Source organism: Protopterus annectens, chromosome 2.part1, assembly GCF_019279795.1.
Source record: "Protopterus annectens isolate FY-2018-M chromosome 2.part1, PAN1.0, whole genome shotgun sequence".
In the NCBI taxonomy this organism is placed as follows: domain Eukaryota; kingdom Metazoa; phylum Chordata; order Ceratodontiformes; family Protopteridae; genus Protopterus; species Protopterus annectens.
Window position 1 is genome coordinate 1,380,168,135 of NC_056729.1, and position 24,859 is coordinate 1,380,192,993.

The 24,859-nt window shown below is 41.1% G+C and overlaps 1 protein-coding gene across 2 annotated transcripts in view; it reads right to left on the bottom strand.

The window, feature by feature from the left end:
- Positions 1-24,859, bottom strand: part of DRC1 (dynein regulatory complex subunit 1) — a 2,270,880-nt gene that overhangs the window by 683,210 nt on the left and 1,562,811 nt on the right. For both annotated transcript variants that reach the window (XM_044062852.1, XM_044062853.1), the window contains one exon: positions 147-233. In XM_044062852.1, the coding sequence (XP_043918787.1) occupies positions 147-233 (87 nt within the window). The remainder of the gene's footprint in view (positions 1-146; positions 234-24,859) is intronic.

Below are 24,859 nucleotides of genomic sequence, written 5' to 3' on the forward strand. Positions count from 1 at the left end.
CGTACCCAGAGGAGCCCCCAAATCAACCTGACATTCTAAACCAAATAAATGAACACACAAATCTAGTACACACATGTTTTCAAATGGCATTCTTTATAGTCGTGGGATAAAGTATTTTACAGTTTATCACTTTAAATATTGCCTACCTGGTCATCTGATTGCTGCTGTTCTTTGTATCTGATGAGGAACTCTGCTAATTTGTAGACATCATCTTCATTTTCAATTCCCAATGCCTTTAAAAGAAAATTAATATTTATCCATATATTTAATGCAAGCACATGCATTTTCTGAATTTATCTTATCATTGGCCTGATATTAAATTAAATAGACTTTAGATTGCTCAACCCTAAGCTACTTTTTTGATTCGTAAGTGAAAACAAAAGCAAATCACTCACACTGACTGCTTCTGCCTCAACCTCTGCATGATAATGCTGTTGAAAGGGAATATAAAAGTGTAGAAAAATACAGGTTCATATACCATACAAAAGTTTCTATACAGTCCAGCTAGCAAGGAAAACAAATCCAAGTTTCAGTCTCCATAGCCTGCATTATCAATGCAAGCAAAAGTGGGATAAATCTGATAAATAAAGATTATATGCTTCCATTATCTGTAAAACCAAAATCTCTTCACTATGCACAGAACACCTGAATCATACTTGGTAGGAGTTAAGCAGTATCACTAAGACAAATAATGCTCTGGAAAATGCAACTGATCAAGAAGGATAACTCTGTAGAACTACTGGGACAGTCACATGACTAGACTGTCACTGTGTCTAAATCTCAGAAAATTTCTGTAAGCAGCAAATAAACACAAAGTAGCTAAATCACTGCCTAACAAAAAAAAAAAAAAAAAAAAAAAAATGTACTTGCCATAACATTCTATCTGAGTTGTTGCTTTACATTTGTCTTCAACCTGTGGGACCTCAGATCCGGTACAGATCTGACTCGGCCACATACTCCAGCATCGGATCCAAGCTCCAACGTCCTCCCCTACCCATAATGCCCCCTCTCTCTCCTCCCCTCAGATCGAGTTTGAACAGCAGCACCCTAACCTAGACAATATGCCTATAAACCTGACAGTACCCGCAAAAAAACTTATCAAGAAAGGGACTAGCCAGTAAAGAGGGGCTATCACTTTTCCATCCTATTCTCTACACAGCCCACACAAGGCAGGGGGGAAGAGGGAGGGACGGTTGATGATAAATGAAAAGCAACAACTCAGATGGAACATTATGGTAAGTACATGACTTTTTTATCTGAAGTTGTTTTCATTTGGTCTTCAACCTGTGGGACAGAGTCCCCAGCTACCAACAAACCCTTGAAGGTCCTCATGGAAGGATGTTCCGGAACATGGCTGAGTCAAAGGATGCCCTGCCCCTGGAAAGAAGATCCAAGTTGTAATGCGAGATAAATGTGTGCGATGACGCCCAGGTGGCTTCACAGCATATATCATCTGAGGAAACCCTGGACCAAAAGGCCTTAGAAGTAGCAACAGACACAATGGAATGCACCCGGACATGTACTGGTGGAGATAACCCTTTGGCTCGACAAGCCAACAAAATGCATTCAGATATCCATTGAGCAACAGTAACTTTAGAGACAAGCTTTCCCAAGAAGGGTTTAGAAAAGGAAACAAAAAGTTGATCAGACTTATGAAAGGATTTTGTCCTATGCAAATAGAAACGCAGCTACCTGTGGACATCAAGCAAATGCAGTTTGTACTCTCCTTTATTCTGGAAATTTGGAAAGAAAACAGGCAGACTGATGACCTGGTTAATATTAGACTCTGATGCCATTTTCAGAAGAAATGATGGATTAATCCGCAGGGATATACTGTCTTTATGAAATACCATATAAGGGGGCTTAAGTAAAAACTTGGACCAGGACCAGTAGATAAAATCAAAATCACAGATTAGACAGCCAGAACCAAAGTACTCTTTAATGTAAACCGTATTAACTCCACAGTTAAGCACTTTCATCTTATCCAAACTTCTTCAGAACTGTGGAGAACCAAACTAAGAAGCAAGTTAAAACAGTGTAAACCTCCTCCAACCCCAACAGCATCAACCAATAAAAGACAAATTTCAATAAATACCTTAAAGAAGTGTACCTAAAGCTTAAACAACAGAAGCTCTCCTTCTTAATTCACTAATAACAGAAACACTGTCATTAAGTCCTGGAAAGTTTGAACCATCAAGTTTCAGTTGCCAAACACATTTCTCTATGCAAAAGCCTGTTTTCTCAGTTACCACAATAAATAGATCTCTGCACTTGTTCTAATACAAAAAAAAAGGCAAATTTTGTAAATCCCTCACAGATCAAGGAGTGTCTTGCAAGTGCACTTTTACAATCACCTTTCTGAATACCGTAAAGTGCTGACAAATACGCTTGGAAAAGGCATTTTTAGTTTTGCCTATATAGAAGGCTAAACATGCCTCACAGGAAGCCATATATACAACTCTAGATGTCTTGCAAGTATAAACATTGGTAACATCAGTTTGTCCCAACATTCCCCTTAAGAAACCAGTATAACTGAAGTTAATATAAAAATAAAAGTGACATAACCCACACCTTCCAGTAACTGGCACTCCTTTGGTCTTACTACTAGACTTTTCAAGTAGCATTTTCATACTAGATTTATTTCTATAAGTGAAACTAATACTTTTGTCAAACAATGCCTTAGCAGCATCATCACATTCAAAAATACACCAGTTTCTTCTAATAATTTTCTCTATTTGTTTAACGTCAAGAGTGTATTGTATGACCATGTTAGTCTGTAGGATGAGGGGAGTGGTGTCTTTACACTCTAACATCCTCTAGTCCATGCAAAATAATCAGCGCAAATTTAGTATGTCTTCCAAGTCAAACCTCCTGACTTACTTGTTACAGGAGGTCATTGGGGTTACCCCTCTCACAGCAAACATCCTTGTAACTTTGTTGAATTCAGACAAACAAATGTTGCCCTCAGAGGTCAATCCTGACACTCAAATAAGTTGGTTCTTAACAATGCCTCTTTTTTGGTGCATGTGATGACAGCTAGTGTAAAACAAACAAGAATTGCAATAGGTAGGTTTTCTGTATACTAAAGGTAGAAAACTTGCTGCCTATCTCCTTGCACAACTCAACATCTAAATATGCAATTTTTTGATAATCATGGTGGTAAGTAAAAGACAGAAAATCAGTGCTTGTTTGCATGGACTCATAAAATACCACAAACTGGTCAAACATACCTTCCCAGATAATCAAAAGATCGTCCAAAAATCGATAATATGCTTTACAGTACTTGTACAGTGGATGGAGAAATAAAAAGTTCAGTTCCCACCACATCACAGTGTTGGCAAATAAGGGGGCATGGGCTGCCACCATGGTTACACCTCTGTTTTGCTTGTAAAATTCCCCCTCAAACAATAAAAAATTACAACTAAGAATAAGGTCCATAAAGTCACCAACAATAGACTTTTTCTGAGTTGGAAATCTGTCCATATTTACCAACTTTACTGATATGCAGATGGGTCTCCAGGGAAGACCACATGCCTTGGACCATCCTTCCCATGCAATGCCCCCCCAATCCAAGCAGGGAGGCATCCGTGGTCATCATGATCGTAGGGGAGGGAAGAACAAATGGATGACCAGAAGGAGAACCAGGGATTGAAGCCACCAAAGAAGAGAGTCCTTGCAAACCTGAGACAATTGAACTGTATGTGATAAGGAAAGGTCTAGCAATGACTACTGTACCACCAGAGTCCATTGAAGGCCTCTCATATAAAGCTGTGCCGTTGGAATGAGAGTGACTGTGGCTGCCATGGACACCAATGCCTGAAGAACTGAATCCGCTGGGGGAAGTTTGGCTTGAAGGATGTAAGAGCCATGATGTCGAAGGGATAGCAGCCTGTTCGGAGGTAGAAATACCTTGCCTTGGACAGTGTCTATATGACCCCCCAGTGAAATCAAGAACCTGCATTGGTGCCAGTTGGGATTTGTTGAGATTTATGGTTATGCCCAGGTAATGAGCGGTCTTGAGAAGAAGATCCCTGGCTTGACACAGTCGATGCTTAGAGGGAGCAGAAAGGAGCCAATCGTCCAGGTAAGGGAAGATCTGAAACCCCTGCAGCCGCAGGTAAGCTGCCACTACTGCCATCACTTTGGTGAATGCCTGGTGGGGGCCCAAAGGGGAGCACTCTGAACTGAAAATAACTGGCTCCCAACCTGAAGTGAAGGAACCTCTGAGAGTGTCTGTTCATCTTGATGTGATAGTATCCATCTTGGAGGTCCACTGAGCACATCCAGTCATTTATCTGCAGGAAGGCCAGAATGGACTGAAAGGTGACCATCCAGAATTTCGTCTTGGTAACAGACAGGGTTGAAAGATCCAGAATGGGTCTTAAGTCCCCCGTTTTCTTTGGCACTAAAAAGAACCTGGAATAGATGCCTGATCTAGATTGGTCTGGGGGGATGGACTGGATGACTCGTTTTTCGAGAAGCCTGGAAATTTCTACAGCTGCCTACTCCCATTGCATGGGTGGGACATCCAGGAGGTATTTGGGAGGGACAGGGGGTTGAACAAAGGGGATTAAGTATCCTCTGGATATTATCTGCAAAACCCAATGATCATTGGTGATGGATTCTCAGGCTGTTGGGTGCAGAGTTAGACTGCCTCCAAAGACGAGCAGTTGGGTAACCCTTCAGGGCTGCTGCAAGGGTCTGTCTGGGAAGGAATCCAGAGACCCTAGGATCCTCAGGCCCCCTCTGCCATGAGCTCACCATGGTTGAAAAGAGGCCATAATTTCCTCACCCTGCCAAGTATAGCTATGTCATACCATCCCAGGAGTTAAGAAAAATGAAAATATGGAAACTGCAGCCATAATTGTTAACTGCAATCATCAAAAATTTGGACAAAGAATCCTAAAGAGTAAGTACACCTACCCAAAAATCTGGACACAGATTACAATGGTATTTACATACCTAAAAGTAAAATCCCTCCCACTCCCATTACAATTCTGGAATACCTCTACTCAGAAACAACAGTTTGAAAAAATAATGCAAAATAAAATAAAAAAGAAGTTATGTATTCACCATAACGTTCCATGTTTGTAGTCCATCTCGCCCTTCATTCTTACATATGGGGTTCGGTGTCGATCCTTGGCTCCGACTCGGCCTATTACAAAGCTCAAAGTCTTCTAGTTGGCTCGTGGCTAGGTAGGTATCCCATAGTGCACCAGTACAATCCCAGATCTTGTTTGCTGCTAAACTATAGAAAGACAGAATTATGGCTATCCAGAAAGAACAACAATAATGAAATGTCTCCACCTTATTATGGAAAAATTATCCTGTCTCCAGATCTTTCCAGGATGGGGATAGGTGGGTGGGTTCGTAAGAATGAAGGGCGAGATGGACTACAAATATGGAATGTTATGGTGAGTACATAATTTCTTTATGTTCTGTATTCCTATCTCACCTTCATTCTTACATATGGGACAGCATCCCTAGCACCTTATTCTTGGGTGGCTCACAGAAAAATACTCCTGAGTACCGTGGAACCAAAGGAGACTCTACCCCTAGAGGTCAGGTCCAATTTGTAATAAGTAATAAAGGTATGGGGGGTACCCAGGTTGCTGCTGCACAAATATTGTCATTTTGGACTCTGGCTTTGAAGACAGCAGATGTAGACTGCAATCGTGTAGAATGAACCTTAATCTTGAACGGTAACGTCTTTCCAATAGAAGAATAAACGACAGAAATATAGCTCAAAATCCAATTTGAAAGGGTCACTTTGGAGACTGGGAACCTAATCTGGAATCGGAGAATGATACAAACAATTGGTCTGATTATTTAAGTTCCTTAGTCCTGTGAAGTTAGAACTTTAATGGTCTGTGAACGTCCAACTAATGAAATTTGTATTCTGCTGCATTGGAATGGTTAGGGAAAAACACCGGCAGCTCTATAGTTTGGTTCAAGTTATTATGAGAGCAAACTTTAGGGATAAAGGATGGATTTGTGCAAAGAGAAATTCTGTCTTTGTGGAAAATCAAATAAGGGGGCTTGATAGACAGTGCTTGTAACTCTGATACTCGCCTAGCAGAAGTGATAGCTACTAGAAACAAAGTCTTCCAAGACATAAACTTCAGTGGACAAGAATGAGCAGGTTCGAAGGGTTGAGAAGTTATTTTAGACAGGACAAAGTTTAGATCCCAGGAAGCTACCGGTTCCTGAAAGGGGGGGTCTCAGCAAAGTAGCCCCTTTAAGGAAGGTTTTACACAATGTGTGTGACATCAGGTTAGACTCATGTTGACCCAAATGAAAATTAGAAATCGCTGCCAAGTGAATCCTAATTGTGGCAGCAGCAGATCCTTGATAGAAAAGTTCAGACAAAAATTCTAAAACCACTGGGAGGGATGCGGTGTAAGGGTCAATATTCCTTTCTTCAGCCCAGATGGAAAACCTTCTCCATTTGCTAGTGTACAACTTTCTAGTGGAAGATTTATGTGAAGAGGTGAGAATGTGGGTCACAGCAGGCGAAAAATCATGCAGCCTGACTAGGGATGGAATTGGAGCAGCCCCGCTGTCAAGTTGAGGGTGTGGAGGCTGGGGTGAAGAGAGCCTGGGTGGCTGGGGTGAAGAAAGCCTGACGTGTGTCAAGAGGTCTGGCACTGTGTCCAGAGTCCATGGATCACCTAGTAGACGAAGCCCGAGAAAGGGGAACCAAATCTGACGAGGCCAGTAAGCAGTAATGAGAATCAATTTGCTTCTCAACAGCTTCGCTTTCTGAATCACCTTGGATATGAGAGGAAAGGGAGGGGAAAGCATAGAGGAGACCCAGAGGTCAATCGTGAACAAGTGCGTCTCTCGGTGACTCCCCCAGAGGGGGGATAAGGGAAAAGTAGCTGCTGCATTTGAAGTTGATCGGACTGGTGCAAAGATCACAGCAAGGCCATCCCCATTTGCGGAAAATCTGTTCCACTATCTCCTGCTTCAGAGACCACTCGTGAGGCATCAAGACTGCCCAGCTGAGTTTGTCGGCTATCACGTTGGTTGTCCCTGGGATGTGCGTTGCCACTAGAAAGCTCTGGGAAGATATCGCCCACTTCCAAACATGAATCCCCTCCTGACAAAGGGGGTAAGACCTGGTTCCACCTTGCTTGTTGAGATACCATACCACAGACATGTTGTCTGATTGGATTGCTATCGTCCCAAGAGGAAGAAGGTCATGAAGTGCTTGAAACGCTAGCAGCACCGCCTTCATCTCTAGGACATTGATATGCTGGTGAGCCTTGTGATCTTGCCATGTGCCTTGGACAGTGCTGCCTAGATAATACCCCCCACCCTATCTGTGAGGCGACCGTGGTCACAGTAGCAATGGGTTGGCGAGGAAGGAATGGAGAGCCTGTCATTAGTTGGTCGGGTTGGATCCAACAATGGAGGTCCTTTTTGCAAGACTCTGTTAAGATGATGTGGTGAGATAGCGGCAGTTGTTGAAAAGACCACTGGGACGATAGAAGCAATTGAAGAATTCGCATATGTAGTCTGACAAGAGGGACTAGCATTATGGTGGAGCCCATGGTCCCTAAGAGTTTCAGCACTGTCTTTGCCTTGACTTTTTGTAGAGGAAGTAGACGGAGAACTTGTTGTATGAGGTTCTGTGCTCTTTCTGCAGGAAGACGAGCTAACATGGCGACTGTGTCTATTTCTACACCTATGAAAGTCACACATTGAGAGGGCGATAAGGCAGACTTTTCCCAGTTTATAGTAATCCCCAACTGGGCACAAAGTTGGATAGTGGAATCTCTGGTTTGAAGGAGTAGATGCCTGGTGGAGGCAATCAGGAGCCAGTCGTCCAGGTCCGGAAACACTTGGAATCCTAGACGTCTCAGGTGAGCTGTCACTACTGCCATGCATTTGGTAAACACCCTGGGGGCTGTGGTGAGACCAAAGGGCAGAGCATGAAACTGGTAGTGACTGGCTCACAGCCGGAAGTGTAAGTGGCTCCTCGATGCTCTGTCCATTTTTATATGGTAGTATGCATCTTGGAGGTCTATTGAGCACATCCAAGTGTCTTTCCCTAACAGAGGGAGTATAGACTGCAGTGTCCCCATCCGGAAATTGTCCTTCTTTACGGATTCATTTAGTTTGCTGAGGTCCAAGATGGGCCTCCAGTCCCCTGTACGTTTTGGCACTAAAAAGAATCTGGAGTAAGTTCCGAATCCTACCTGATCTGCGGGGATGGTTTGGATGACTCTGTTTGCGAGCAACTTTTTCACCTCTACAGTTGCTTGATCCCTGTGATTGGGTGGAACATCCAGGATCTTCTTGGGAATGTGAGGTGGAAGAGAAAGGGGTATGGAGTAACCTCTGGTGATAATTCTTTGTAACCATTTGTCTAGGGTGATGCTTAGCCAGGCTTCTGGATACAAAGAAATGCAACCCCAAACAGGCTCCAGAGAAGCACAGCCGGGCCCCCACATCAGGAGCACTGATAGGGATGGCCTCGACACGAATCACTGCCTCCCTAGTTTTGCGGGCCACCCCCTGCCTCTAGGGCGATGTCTACTATTTGCTCCTCCTCCTCTGCCTCTGAAGGAGGAGTCACCCTGTACATCTGGGAAAAATCTCTGGAACTTCTTGAAACACATCTTACCACCTCTCTGACCCTTGGGATATGATCTAGAGGGGAAGGTGAAACGTACTCCCACAGCAGACAGCATTTTCCCTTCTCACTCACACCTAGTGAGTGCGTCTTTTACCTTGGGTCTAAACAACAAAGAACCGTCAAAGGGGGCATTGGTAAAGGCAGACTTGAACGCCTCCACAAAATTACACAAGCATATCCAGGAGTGTCTCCTAAGGGAAACTCCTGAACTTGCTGCCCTCTCGTTCCATCAGCTGCATAAGAAATCAGCCTCATGGAGGAGTTAACAATGGAATTTAAGGTGGATAATTGAGCAGACACCTTATCAGGGACTCCTTCAGTAGATGTACCTTGTAGAGTATCTCCCAACTCCTTAAGGAGATCTTTCTGAAGCTTCGTAAAATGTGTTAGATAGTTCAGCGATCTGAGTGTGAATGCTGCTGATGAAAAGATATGCTTCCCGTATCTGTCCATTGTTCCAGACTCCTTGTTCGGCAGAGGGACAGAAGAAGAACTCTCCGCTAGTTCCTTCTTAGTGGCCGCCGCCACCACCATGGCATCTACAGGCACACCTTTGGATAAGAATTCCTTCTCTTTGGGAGTAGACAGAAATTTATTGGATCTCCTGGGAACTGGCACCATGGCATCAGGAGTCTCCCACACCTTCCGACTAACAAGGTTTAAAAGTTCATCAAAAGGTGGAGACACCCAAGAGGCTGAAGGTTGAGACCCGAAAGCCTTCAGGTACACTGACTCCTCATCAGAAGGGGTAACAGTGGGCCAGCCGCCCATCTGCTTAAGGATCTCCAAGATGTCTACAAAGGAGACATCATCAGAGGATGACTTGGGGAACCCTTATGACTCCTCAAGGTCTGTGTCAGAGGTAATTTACTCATCCTGGGAGTCTACATGCTTCCTCTTGCATGTCCTCTTCCGAGGGGGCTCCTCAGAAGGATATTCCGGGGAGGTCTCGGAAGACTATGAGCCACCAACAGGGGGCTCTTGAGGTTGCGGGTCTCTGCTGTCAAGAGAGAGAGTAGGTGCTGAGACAGAGGTGGGTGCCCGAGGGGGAAGAGTGTCGGTATCCTTGAGTGGAGTTGATGAGCGAGACAGCACACTCATCATCTCGAAGGCATACCTCTCTGGCTCTGAAGACCTCCTCAGCTCTGAAGGGACAGAGGAAGGCATTGGCTCCAAGATAGATGTAGGGTCCGAGCTCACTCTAGCCGATGCACCGAGAGGGAGACTCAGAACTGAAGAGGTTCAGGTCCAAGTGCCCCTGTCAGGGACGACCGGTGAACTTCGACTCCTAGACACCACGGACGGCACCGAAGGTGTCGGAGCAGAACTCGGCAATGAGACAGCCTCGAGGGGAGCTGGAACCGAGGGTTCCACAACAAGTGGTACTGAACACTCTGGCTCCGAAAGCCCGGCATGGCTCGGAGGAGGAACCACAACTGCGGAAATGGACTCAGGTGGCTCCGGAACTGACTGGGTCGGAACCAACAACATTTTTAGCAAGGCAGACGACTTCAGGAGTCTAAACACTACTCTCTCCACATCTTCCTCTGACAGGCTCCTGGAAGATCATGTGGATGATCTGGACCTCTGCAAGACTGGGGATCTTAAGGTTGTTGAAACCGGCAAGGGATCTCTGGACCAGCTCTGATGTAGTCTCTCCGTAGTTGGCTCCGAAATGCTTGGGGCCGAAACTGAAGTCCCAGTATCAACAACTTCGATCGTCTCCAAGGCCAGTGAGGCCGAGGAGGTAGAAGTCTTATCCGGCTTAGAAAGTTGAGGAGGCGGTTTGGAAGCACCGGACAGTGCCGGGAAATGCTTCTTGGTGGTCTTAATCTTCTCTTTTTTGGAGGAATGAGATTTTGAGGAAGAACAACTGGCCAAGTCTTCCTCGAAGGAAGGCTTGAGGAGACCTTTCAAAATTCGCTTGTTCTTCCGCTCCTGGAGAACTCTGGAGCTGAAGGAATGGCAAAACAAAAATGTTTCCTGCAAATGAATGGCTCCGAAATAATATACACAATTACTATGGCCATTCGTAATTGACTTCTTCTAAGAGCACTTTACACATTTTTTTTAAAACCGGAAGGTTTATGGTCTTCTGCCTCTTTAGACATGATAACTGGCGAAGCAGGAAAAACAGACAAGCACAAGGAGGACTAGGTCCTCTAACTTAAATGGGCGTAGCCCTTACCACACTAGCACACACACACCACGAGGACTAGGTCTTCTAACTCAAACGGGCCTAGCCCTGGGATGAAAGAGAAAGGACAGAAAACTAGGTCCTCTAACTTAAACGGACCTAGGTATAAAGGATAACACTTAGAAGGTCAAAAACTATCAACTAGACTGCACACACACAAAATTGAAATTATCTAAATGTCCAACTGTCTCAAAGATAAATCTATACTCAAAACACTAAGTCGCAGAAACAAAAGGGTCGGAACTATCAAAAGACCCTGCACATAATATATAGCAAAATAAGTGCAAACACGCACGTTAATTAGAAAAGGATTAGCACAGAGAATACCAAACTAGAACAACAAGGGCCAACGGCCAACCAGTTCTCAACAATTAAGTAATTTAAAGTAATAAAAAACACTTCAACAAGTCTGAAAACTACTCTAGCACTACTAAACTCTATCTAGAACCATATAAATCGCTAAAGTTTAACAGTAATATAGTAATAACAGAAAAGGTTTTAAACTTAGCCACGGCCAAGCAGGAAGCACATCTGAACTCGTCTGGGGATTGTACTGGTGCACTATGGGATACCTACCTAGCCACGAGCCAACTATAAGACTTTGAGCTTTGTAACAGGCCATGTCCGAGCCAAGGAGAGGCTCCGAACCCCATATGTAAGAATGAAGGTGAGATACGACTACAGAACATCAAGTATTATTCAGATTAAGCAAAATTCATGATGAAGGTCTCACTCTCATAAACACACACAAATACTTTTAAAAGCTTCCTGCATTACTTGTTCAGTAACCTCCTTCAATTATTCAGCAAGTTACTCTATTATTATTACTGTTCTCTCATTATAAAAATTGCAGAAATCCTGCTATTGCCATAAAGAACGTGGCAAATACATGGCTGGAGCCCTGCTTATGGCAAAGCTAATTCATATATAACTAGGGGTGTGGGCATATCTCTCAGCCTCTGAAGACTGAACTCTAATGTCTGTTATTCTATAGTGACTACAATCCTCAACACTATGCTAGAAAAACACAATTTTTATGAAGAGCAGACCAAAAATTTGAAGCAAAAATCAGGGACATTCTCCAAAACTAGGTACAATTGAGAATGAATGACGTACTTGACTATGTAGGTGTGCTTCCCCCTTCGAAGTTCTTGCTTTCCATTTCTGTTCTGCCTGTCTTACATTTGACTGGACCACTGTTAACTTGGAGTCTCAAGTCCTGAATGAAACAAAAAGAGAACTCCCCTTTTTCTGAACTCCATATGCACTGCACAGCAAAGTACCACCAAGAAAATCAGTTTGGTGACTCATCTAAGGACTCCTGTCTTTTCATTTTTTTTTTAAATTTCAACAAAAACCTCCCACCCTTACTACTGGGCTCCCCTCTAATTCTTTACAGACTCAATGAGTTGCTCTGGTGTCTGATAACTTAGTGGATCACAAGCCAACAGGTAGAGATCAAACTGTTAAAAGAAAATCATAACTTACAAAGACAACTTTTAATTTTGTGGCACTCTATTACTTCACAGAAAAAAGTTACTTTCAACAAATACAGGGCAGCTAAAATGTTTGCCTGCAGATGATCGGTGAGGCTAATACTGCATCACACCCAGGTCAGCATACTTCTCAACCTGTAGACATTAAAAATAGGTACAAATGCCCTTGAAAAAAAGAAGCATCCAGCCAGAAATATGGACATCGAATTACCATAAAATTGCTATACCAAATAGCAGAAAACTCTTCCCTTCCAATGCAAATGTGGAACATTGATCAGAAACACGATTAAAAAGTACAGAGATAAAAAAATGGAAAAATATAAGCACATTGTCAAACATACAGTTTAAAATCTGTAGACTTTAATGAACTATTGCAAAGTTCCACCAGACAAGGGCATTTATTTTTGCTTCTGAAAAAGTGAGATTTAAGATGTGTGTCCTCCTTCTTTAAATCAGTAGTATGCTCATCATGTAGTGTGGTTTTCTGTGTACTAGACAACTTCAAAACTCACATGTGAGATTTAGAAAATGTGTGAAGAGGTAAATAAGGACATACCTCCAAAAATAAGTATATCATGTGCAAGGGTAAATCAGGCCTGAAAACAGGAATATGCTTCCAAAATAGGGACACAAAGGTCAGTAAGTCAAGCTTTGCTACACATACTTCATGATAGCTAAGCAACAGCAAAAGCAAATGCTGTAGCAGCAGACAAAGCCACACTAAAAACAAAAGTCACAAATCAAAGCAAGGCAGTACTCCATCATATATAAGATGAAACCATTTAGGAAAGAAAAAAAAACATGTTCACACGCAATCAAAACCAAAAATAAAAATAAAAAAATAAAAAACAAACAGCTTTTTTTATTATTACTTCTTTAACCACTTCTGTGGCTCTGATCGCTATGGGCACAGGAAAATAATTTTCTTTGGCGAAAGTCACGGTACCTTTTTGGCTAGGCTTATATAGGCCCTAGGGCCAAGAGACTAGTACCTACCTATGAACCTATGAACTTACACAGTAAAGTATTTAAAAATTAATCAGAAATCTAAGTTGCCTCTATAACAAAACCACAGAAGTTCATGCTTGTAAAGCCCACTGCTTCCCTGATCTTTCCATAGCCACAGAAACCTGCTTAAAGCCTATTACCAAAGATAAAGAAATTTAGATCGCTCCACACACCTGATACTACACCTACTTTCAACAATGCTGAATTTCTCATTTCTTAAAACTGAATACTCACAAATCTTTAGCCATCATAGGTCTAAATATACCACCTGGTAACAACATTCTCATCTTTGAAGACCTCCTCTCCTGGATCTCAACCAAAATTAGATTGGAAACCATCTTGCTAGGAGACATTAACATAGACTGGCAAAAGACAGCCCTAGAAAAACCCACAAATTCAATTCAACTATATGACTTCTCTCAATTAATCAAGACTCCAGCTAGAATTAATATGGCCACATCTAAAGAATACATCCAGGACTGGATTTTAACATCAACCTCAAACAAAGTTGTCCTAAGCTGCAACCTACCATAAGTTAATAGGAGATTACTAGGCTAATGGCTAAACAGCCCTTACAAGCCTAGCTAATAGAACCTGATTTTACCCAATATATGGCCCCTAGAGGCAAGAAAATGGCATGGATTTGTGCCTAAGCCTTGACTTTGAGTATCTGACAAACTGTCCCTGTTCATAAAGGACACAGGCCTTACTGCAGGTGTGAACATGCGATTCCCCATCGATTGATCTAAACTGCATTCAAAGAGTGCTAGGAAAGGGCTACGCTCAATGTGAGTAAGAAGCCTGTTCAAAAGGGGCATATCTCTGAGACACATATCTGTTTCTCCAGCATGTTTTGTTTGAGTCACTGACTAAGTTTAGAGCTGCAGATCAGGTGACCTCATGCTGTTTGACTTGCAGATGTGAGTGCCTTGTGGGTCAGGCATAGGACACCCCTTAATAGTCAGTAGGAGACAGAGTAAAGGGATAAAGCTTTTAGTCTGTGTGCATAGGACAGGTCATTAACACCCTGTATTTTCTTTGTGAGGAACCTCTAAGGTTGCCCCAGCAAGTGCCTAGTCAAGAACATACCAAATGGAGCACTGCACTCGAGTATTGGTCAAATGAGGGCCGAGTACAGTGGGACTATAATTTTCTTGGATCTAGATACCATACCATTACTTATAAGTTGTGTCACATAGAACTTCCTTATCATCGTGGACACATGCAGGTTAACGATCAGGCTACTGTTTATCTGTATACCTAGATCTCTCACCTCTGAGTCTACTTTTAGGGGTTTGCTATTGATGTTGTGATTCGCAGGGGTATTTAACTTCCTAAAGGGTATAATAATGCATTTTTTTCACATTTAGTTTTAGGCCATGGTTCTGGTACCAATCATTTGACTGCTTTAGACCCTCCTGAAAGATATCTATATCACTGGAGGATTCAGTGACTTCCTCCAGCTTCCATTTGCCTGCAAACTTGCCATCCAGAGGTCTTCCACATTAGCCTTGACTTCAGAGAAGTATATTCTGAACAGGAGTGGTGCCAGCACCGAGTCTTGTGGCACACCACTAATAACTGACCTCTTGCTGGAACTGGATTCATCCACTTTTACCACTTGTCCTGTCTGTGAATCAACTTTCTATCCTACTGGTGGTGTAGGGATTTATACTCAGATTTGTGAATTTATTTATAATACCTGAGTGGGGAACTCTGTCAAGTGCCTTGGCAAGGTTGAGGTAGGCGATACAAACTGGTTTACTCTCATCCATGGCCTTAATGACTTTCTCAAAGAAATCCACTAGATTCAGTAGACATGACCTGCTTTGAGAAAGGCATTGAGTTGGGTCCAATGTTTGGAGGTTTCTGATGCCATTACTTATCAGGCCCATGATTATTCTTTCCATGGCCGTACATATAAAACTAGTCAAACTTATGGGTCTGTAATTTCCCGAGTCAGTAGATGGTCCCCCTTTATGCAGAGGGATGACTGTTGCTGTCCTCCACTCTATCAGGCAAAGCCAGTCCAGAGGCTGTGGTTAAATAGAGATCCTAATGGGCCTAGTCCTGATTTTAAGCTGTTTAACAGGCAACCTGGTATACCATCAAGCTCCAATGAAGCCATGTTTTCAGCTTTAGACAATGCAGTGGCAACCTGTTCTTTGGTGATAATTGGAGGTAGAGTGGTGAAGGGTATTTCTTGAGGAAGAACTGAGGGTGATGGGGAGGTGAAATTTGAGCTGAATTTGTCAGCCGTCAGATTTGCTATATCTTCCAGCTGAGTAAAGATGATGCCATCTAGAACTAATTCTGCACATTGTTGGGTATTGTCCTTAAGATTATGGATATAACTAAAAAATGCCTTATGGTTATTCTTAGCTTTAGAGGCTATTTTTACCTGAAAGTCTGCTTTCAGAGACTTCCCTGAGTCACTTGTTTAGACTAATCAGGGACTTTTAGGTCTGTTGTGCACATTCCCTCTTACTTCTTGACAGAATTTTCTCTCTTTTGTTGTACAAACTATTAATACCGGGGTCCACCAGTGTGGTTTGTTTTTACGGTCTGGCCTCGGTTTAATTTGGTCTGGTAATGCCATTTCTATGGTCATATAGGGCTTTTGTGTACACCTCTGCATAGGTTTCTGTGATTTCTGAATTTGGGGGGAGCTTGAAAACTAGCTATGCTGTCCCATAATAAGGGGTAATTCACCTTACAGAAGATCTTAAAGTTTTGGGGGTTAGGTGGGGGAACTACTTTTAACTTTATTTCAAGGGAGATGACTCTGTGATCTGATCTTACCAGTGAGGACACCACACTAGGTGGGATGCAGCACTCTCCCATATTTGTGAGTACCAGATCTATGACATTTGTTCCCCTAGTGCGGGTGCAGACTAGCTGCTCCAGGGCATATGAATTTACAAAGTCCAGAAATCTTTGGGTCTGCATGCCAGTGATCATGTATGCCTCCCAATTAATGGAGAGGATAGTTAAAATCAACCATGAGTATGACGTTGAGCTGGATGGTAACTTTGGATATGACGTATGGGTTTCCTGGTTCATAGTGGGGGACCTGTAGCTAACAAGAATATGGTAATGGATTTTTTCCCATGTTTAGTTGGACATGCAGTAGCTCAAGCATGTTACACTGTCTGACCAGCCTTGAGGTGTGCTTATCCTTTATGCAGACACACACCCACTTTTTGATCTTTCATGTTCAGTGAGTGGTAGGAATGTATGAAACGTGTTATAGCCATGCACTGCTGGAGTGCTTTCTGTAGCTTTAAATCATGTTTCAGTAACTGCAGAAACATCAGCATTTTGAGGACAGCTTCCAGTGTAGTTTCATATTGAGACTCCTAGCACTGAGGAGTAACACCTTTAGCTTGTCATGAGTAGCATTTGTTATGTTGGAAGGTCTGTCTGTTTGGAAATGCCTAGAAAGGCACTAAAAGGGTAGACAATGCTTTGGCCAATATCTGAAAGCCTAGAGGTGACGTGTAGACCCTTCCTGCCAAAGCAGTGTGGTCTGTCAACCATGTCTTCCCAGGCTGACAAGTACTGGACACCTTTGGAATGACACCAGTAGCTAAGCCAATTTTAAAGTTGATCATTTTCTGTTGGTATAGTGGCATCCTTGGAGACGGTAGAATGCTGCTGAGTGCTAGGCTTATAGCTGTCTGTGACACAGACTCTGGGAGCTCAATCAAGTCTCTCTTCATACAGTCCAAGGAGGTACATCTCAGGTCTTTCTCGCCCACATGGATTATGACTGAGTTATACTGGTACTTAGCAATAAGTGACCTGAGTGCTTGTGTGATCTGGCAAATCCTGGCCCTGAAAGGAAAGTAACTGTAACCTTCTCCTTATCCAGCCTCATAAGAGGGACATCAGTGTGTCTCACAATGGCGTTGCCTATGACCAGAATATTGGGTTGTGCAGTGTTTCACCTTCTGGGTTTGGTAGCAAAGATACTATGAGATGTGGCTTTATGTGCTGTGATGGGAACTGTCTTGTTTGTGTGCATGTGGAGTTTCTGAGAACCCAGCCTTTGAGGTTTGTATAAGTTACATGTGAGCACCATCACATATGTGGGTCTATGTGTGTGGCCCCTTGTGGGTGCAGTGGGTGAAGTGTGTGGGTTGCTGACAATCTGTTTGTTGCTTTTTGTGTCTGTACATGAGAGTCTAGTCTCCAGTGTCAATATGTAACTACATACTATATTTGTATTTTCGAGAATTAAGTGGCTGTCAGTGTACATAAGGCAATTATTACAGTTCCTCCAGATGCCTATGTACATCCAGCAGGATGCAGCGATAGCAGGAAAGTGCTTATCCATGGTTACAGGTCCTAATGTGTACTTGCAAGGGACAAGAGTGGAGGGCTTTTGTAACAGGATGAGGGAAGGGTGCTTACTTGGTGTAATCTGCAGCTAACCTAACCAGTGATGTTTCCCAGTACCCAAACCAGATGCTTTCTGAGTAGCAATAGTCCTAGGTGCTATAATAAGGAAAGGCAGACCTAAACAGTCCTACTAAATGCACAAATGCTGCTCACTGCACAAACCAGTTGTTCCGTGAGTAATGCAGGACTGAGGTAAAGTTCCAAGTTGTTTTTTACAAGAAAATTTCAACTTCTGGTGATTACGTTTATACAAGGCACTAGTAACTGCTGCTGCAAGAACAGCAGCTTCTCGTATAGGAGAAGCTTACATATATGATCAGAAATTTTACAATAACCATGCCTTAAGTCCAATCAGTTAAATACACAATGAGTTTTCCACAAGCAGTTCCCAGCTCAGATGGGTGAAAAGAGCCCTCCCCTGCCATAAGAGTGTAGACTTTGACCCTCTTAAGGTAAAATGACTGGTTTGGAGCTAAGGTTAAGGGACCTCAAACAGATATCTATTACTAATAAAAAAACACCATCTACAATGTATTTCGGGGCAGAACAACAGCCTTCACAGAAGTTTGAAAATGTAACTTTAAACTTTAAAGAAGTGCAAAAAAATAGCAGAGTAAACGTTCACAATTTAATGAAAATAAGCAATGTTTCCAAATGTTTGTGTCTCTACAGGGCACGGCACAGTAAGCAGTTCCACGCAAATGTGTTGAATTTATACCAGTACTGGAAATAGAAAAATCTGACTACTGAGCCATTTTGCCAATAAAACAACTACACCTAAAGCCCCTTTTGTGTGCTTCCCAACTGAGAGAAACCAGGTAAACACCTACTGCCATCAGATGAATAATCCCAGTCCTCCTAATGTAAATGCACAGTGAGAGAGTGTCCGAAGTAAAATGCTACCACAAACAAACTTAAGGAAAGGTAGTAAGTAATTCAAGATAACAGCAGTGTACTTTGAATAGCCCACAAAAGTGTAATTGTTCAATAAAAGTACTTCACTTTGTAGAAATGAGCCAAAAGCCACTCAACTGTTCAGAATTTATAAAGCCACTAAATACAATGTAAGCTGATTAATAATCCCTCCAGCCAATAAAACAACTACATGCAGGAATCTCTAGTGTGTTTTCCCATCCTATAGAGACCAGGCACCACCCACTGCCACTAGATGGAAAATCCACTTGTGCTCTTGATATAACACAGAAAAGAGCTTGCTAGAGTGTAAAAATACCCTACTTAATCCAACAACTAGTTAGATAATGAATTCAGAGCAAGTAAATCAGTAGAATTGACAATGAGAGGCAAAATGCACCTTTTTCAAAATAAGCATAAAGAAAGGCAAAAAAATAATCAAAGATATAAACAGCAGTGTAGGAAGGGAGGAGCTTAGAAAACTTAATTTACAGTAAGGGTGGACACCTTAAAATCACTAAGTTTAAAAAGCAGCTTAAAGGATGACAGAGTGGGTGGGAAAATAACAATCAGGGAGTCACCAACAGTGCTTGTAGTTTTTGCAGGCCTCGAGTCTCATCAGAAAAGAAAAAGAGGCAGCTATTCTCTGTATATTGAAGTATCAATTAAGAAACAAATTAATCAATGGAAAAAAACAAACGTGAAATATGCAGCCTAGGTAATATAAGTGTCTATCTGCCACACAGAACAAAAATGCCAGGCCAAGCACATTTCTTAAGGCAGAAAACAAAATGGAGCAGGTGAAACAGAAAGCAGTCTCATCGGTTTAAGCAACTCACAGATAAAAATTAGATTTACTTTCCTCACCCAGCAGGGAGTCACTAACAGAGCTTGTAGTTTTTGCAGGCCTTGAGTCTTATCAGAAAAGACAAAGACAGAGATGTTCTGTGTATTTTAAGTATCACTCAAGAAACAAATTAACAAATGGAAAAAAAAACGTGATATGTGCAACCTAGGTAATGTAAGTGTCTACCTGCCATCTAGAACAAAATCACCAGGCCAAGCAAATTTCTTACATCAGAAAACTAAATGGAGCAGGTAAAACAAAAAGCAGCTCTGTCATTTCAAGCATGTCTGACAAAACATAGATTTACTTTCCTTGTCCAACAGAGAGTCACCAACAGATCTTGAGTCTTACCAGAAAAGACAAAAACAAAGACATTCTCTGTGTACTGAAGTCCCAGATAGCCTAAAAGACCACCACATAAGCTATGTAATTAGACACTCCAAACAACACCACAAGGTTCTTCACTATAACACAATCAGAAACATCAGTAACTGGAAGAAACAGCGCTACTGGAAATAAAAGTCAAAGAGTCAAGAATTTTTCCTAAAAAATGGAACAATAATCCTTGGAAGAAAATTCTTTCTCTTACTGTAACATTAAAGTCTAGCTCTATTTCCTCTCCTAATAGAGAGTGAAGTTGAAAAGATTGTTAATGTGTAATAAAAAAAATCATTAACAAATTATTCTTGTTATTTAGGCCAACTGGAATATTTTAAAGGTAAATCCAGAGTTATATGACATATTGTGGCAAGAACCTAGTTTTATTTTTAAGACAGGACCCAATTTGAAGCAAAAATTCGAAAGGAGTGATGGCAATGGGAACATGAAGAGTCGGGGATGTGGGACCAATAAATGTGGATGGTGTAAACAGTGCCCTTATACTTTGGAGTCAAAAAGTATTACTTTAGGAAACTGCTTAAAATCTAAGTTAACATTTATAAAAGGGAACTGTCAAACCAGCAAAGTGATATATTTAGCCAAATGTTCGTCCTGCACAGCTTTTTACGTAGGTAAAACTGACCATGCATTAAGAAAGAGAACTTACGAACATTTGTACAATATAGAGAAAACAAATGAAAATAATGCACTATATAGACATTCACTAGTATGTGCTAATTTTCAGAAATTCACTTTTGTTATATTGGATACGGTTAAAGATTATTCTACAAGCAATATAAGTACATATAACTTAGATGAAAAGGAAGTTCGCTGGCAGCTACGTTAACACACTTCTGTTCCCCCTGGAATTAATGAATATATTTCTCTCCAACCAGTATTAAACAAGAGAGCATTGTTTTATAAGTGAAATTTGCAAAGAATACAATAAATACATACTTAGTTCATGACAGGGCACATATTTTAAAGTATATTTTATATAAGTAGGGAATATTAAATATTTTTAGATCATTTCACTTTATAATTATTCTTTTAGATCATTTCACTTTATAACTATTTTATTTACATTTTTAATTGAATGACTGTGATTGACATTTAATTATATTATGGATAAAAGGGGGGGGGGGTAACATTTGTAGCACTTGTAAACCAGATTTTGAAGAAGTCTAGTGTGGATTTAGATGAAAGTGCTTATCTGAAAGTGTTTACTTCACTGTAAATAAAGTCTTCGAATTCATCTTTTTCAAAGCGTTTTTTTTTTTTTTAATATCTACCACAATTGTAAATATTGTATATAGTTTGTTATAATAATTTACTCAATATATTCATGTATTAATTTATTGCTATTTTTAGAAATTAATAAAAACTGTTTGAATAAAAAAAAACATCAGTAACGTAAACAAATCCCTTTACTTCCAGCCTGCTTCTTAACTGGGCTCCACCTGAAACTCTTTCCTTTGATGAAGCAGTACACACAATTAATGCATTATTTCTAAATATCCAGTCAGAGCAAGCACCATTAACAATCAACAGAGTTAAAACCCAACTAGCTCCTTGGTAACTGAAAAAAAAAAAAAACATGCAACTTTGAGATAAATCCTGGAAGTCATGGCTACAAATCAAATTGCAAACATCCCCGCAACAATACAGGCAGCTAAGGAACCACAGGAAAACAATGCATAAAACATGATAAAAAAGCATATTATAGCAACATCAAAAATCATCATCAAACAATAATAAAAAAAAACTTCTGGAAATCAATAAATACATTGCTTAGTTCCTGAAAATCAGCCTAACACAGCTCATCCCCAACCAAAAATTCCCAGAGCATTGTTTCACAGTTTAACTCACATTTTATAAATACAATAACCATCCTCCTACAAAACAAAACTATTGCAAATCCAGCTATCCCAACCCAATCACTGAAGCCACAACAAACCTTCATACTCATACCAGCGCCAACATCTACAATTGAATAATATCTACACACCCTTAAAACAGCCACTGCCCCTAACCAACTTCTATCTGAATACCTCAAACTCACTGCAGATAGCCTTGCATATGCTGTCTAGAATCTAATAAACTGCTCTATTGAAGAAAAATACATCCCCAACTTATGGGAAAAATCCTACAGAATACCACTCCATGAAGGTGTCTCACCAACTGAGCTCACAAACTATAGACCAATCATTCTCTCACCCTTATCCAAAATCTTGGACAGATGTATTCACTCTCATCTTACTATGTATATTACTTCTCATAACCTCCTCTCTCTCCCTTACAGCATGGTTTAAAATCCAATCACAGTACAACCACTGCCCTTCTAAAGTTCACAGATATAATTAATCACAACAGAAATTCAGTTATTCTAACCTCAGCCTTGCATCTAAACGTATCCAAGGCATTCAGCACAGTCAACCATCAAGTTCTCGTAACTAAACTCTCTTCATATGGGCTATCACCCTCCTCACTTAACTGGTTTCTTAGTTACTAATAGGTCCCAAGTAGTGAAATGGCAAGATGATTTCTCCTCTTTCCTTCCTATATCCATCAGTGTCCTACAAAGCTCCATCCTAGGACCACAACTGTTTAGCTTATTTATAAATGACCTAAACACAGCAGCCAAACAGGCCACCACAGTACAATACTCCGATGACTTCACTCTAATATGCACTGTTAGACTCTCCCAGAAATACATCTCCTCCTGCGGCTTAACAACTCACAACTTCTCCTGAATCTAAAAAAAAAAAAAAAAACTACTTTTCACCCCCCAAATCTCTCCTCCTTCCAAAAAAAAAAAAATGTTATGTTCAACTATGCGATGTCAGATCTGACCTTACCCAACCTAGACACTGATTATGAAGCTCTTCGGTTCTGGGTCACTGAGTCCTCCCCTACCCATAATTCCCTGAACTCCATCTCAGTACCTAAGACTGAGTTTCTCCCACATTAGTTAGTATGTCAATATATAGACTAATGCATGTGAATATCAATCATATAAACCCTATTCAAGACTAAGTCCAGAATACAGGGAAGAAAAAATGGCAAGGTTATGACAAAAGAAGCAGTAAAAACTACTCACAGACAGGGTCTGCCAGAGACACCTCGGTTATCAGAAACCTAGTTGTGACAATTTGGAAGGGGGAAGGTGAGGAGGAGGTTGAAAAGGATGAAAATCAGACAACATGGATCTACTGTTATGGTAAGTACATGAATTTCATATCCAGTGTTGTCTATTTTCGTCCGATTCAGCTATGGGGGCAGATTCCCAAGCACATAAACCTGGGTGGTATCAAGGAAGGACATTTCTGGGGATGGTGGAACATGATCTAGATTGTTCATCAAGCTTGTAACGAGATACAAAGATATAAACTGTTCACCACATAGCTGCTGCACAAATATAATCAATAGGTATTCTACTGGCAAATGCTATTGCAGTGGCCACTACCCTTGTGGAATGAGCCTTGGGTATAGATTGTAAAAGCAATCCCTTTTTGTTGTAAACAAAGGAATGCATTCTGATAACCATTTAGAAAGAGTAACCTTAGCCACTGCTTTGCCCAGTTTTAAGTTTTGACAACACAAAGAATTGATTTGATTTCCTGAATAGTTTGGTCTAATGAAGACAGTAGAGATGGATGTTCAACATATGTAGCATGTATTCACCCTTGTTTGAAAATCTTGGAAAAAAGACTAATAGGCTTATTGACCAATTTATTTTATTTTTTATTTATTTTACATTTGATTACCGGGAAAGTCCAACTGGACAAAAATCCTTTTTCAGCTGAGGCCCAAGGAGAAAAGCTCAACATTTAACATGCAACAATGATTATAATTACAAATACAAGGTTTACATATACATGACTTGACATTTGTGTTAAACATATAACATTGGATAAAAATACATTTATGTAAATATTCCTATTAATGGCATTGCTGCATAGTCTACTACAAGAAAAGAGAGAATTATTCTTAAAAAAAACAAAGTAAAGAAATCTATCAGGAAAATGAGTGACTTACAGAATGTAAACCAGGTATAATTAATAACAATCTGTGGGTGAGCAATATTCACAGATGTACCATGTTGATAACTTGTAGTTGGAGAAGATACAGTAGAGTATAAACATTGAAACAATTGCAACTTAAAGAGAATAGTTTTACTACAGTCCTTGAAAACACGCTTTAAACTGTAATAAGAATGGTTAGAAGTATTTTGAAAGGTGAGATGTGATCTGATTTGTATAAAGAAAGCACAGTTGTGTACACTTACCATAGGTTCATAGATTCATAGTTAGGTATAGGCTATTGGCCATAGGGCCTATATAAGCCTAACCAAAGGTACCCTGGCTTTCGCCACCCAAGAAAATTATTTTCTTATGCCACTGTCGAGCAGAGCCACAGAAGTGATCCCCGGGGTGAATTTTCTATCTCCCATCCAATCATCAAGATTTTTCTTGAACAGTGCTAATGAGGAGCTTTGTTTGATATAGAGTTTGTTCCAGAGTATGGGAAGTATCTGGGACAGGAATCTATCCCTCCAGCATGTTCTGTTTATTGTGGTGACGAGGTTTAGGTTCCTAGAGCGTATAGCTCGTAGGGATTGGGATTTCTTTAAGTGGAGCATGTCTAAAAGCTCTGGGTTTGACATAGCTTTGTGTGTTAGGCACAGATCGCCTCTGAGTAGGCGATATGCAACGGAGTAAAGCTGCAGTTTTTTGAGACGGTCTGCATAGGGCATCTCTTTGAGGCCGGTAATCCTCCGTGTGAGGTATTTCTGTGGCCTTTCTAGTTGTTGTAGATGTTCGAGTGTATTCACTGTTGCAGTCATCCCATTTGGGTTATTATCTGCTTGCAGTAGCCCTCAGTCGACTTGATTAACAAAGTCTTGGGGCCCTGTGTCGGTTGCTGTCTCTTCTTCTGTGACGTCAGGTAGTCAGGGGTATAAAACATGCAGC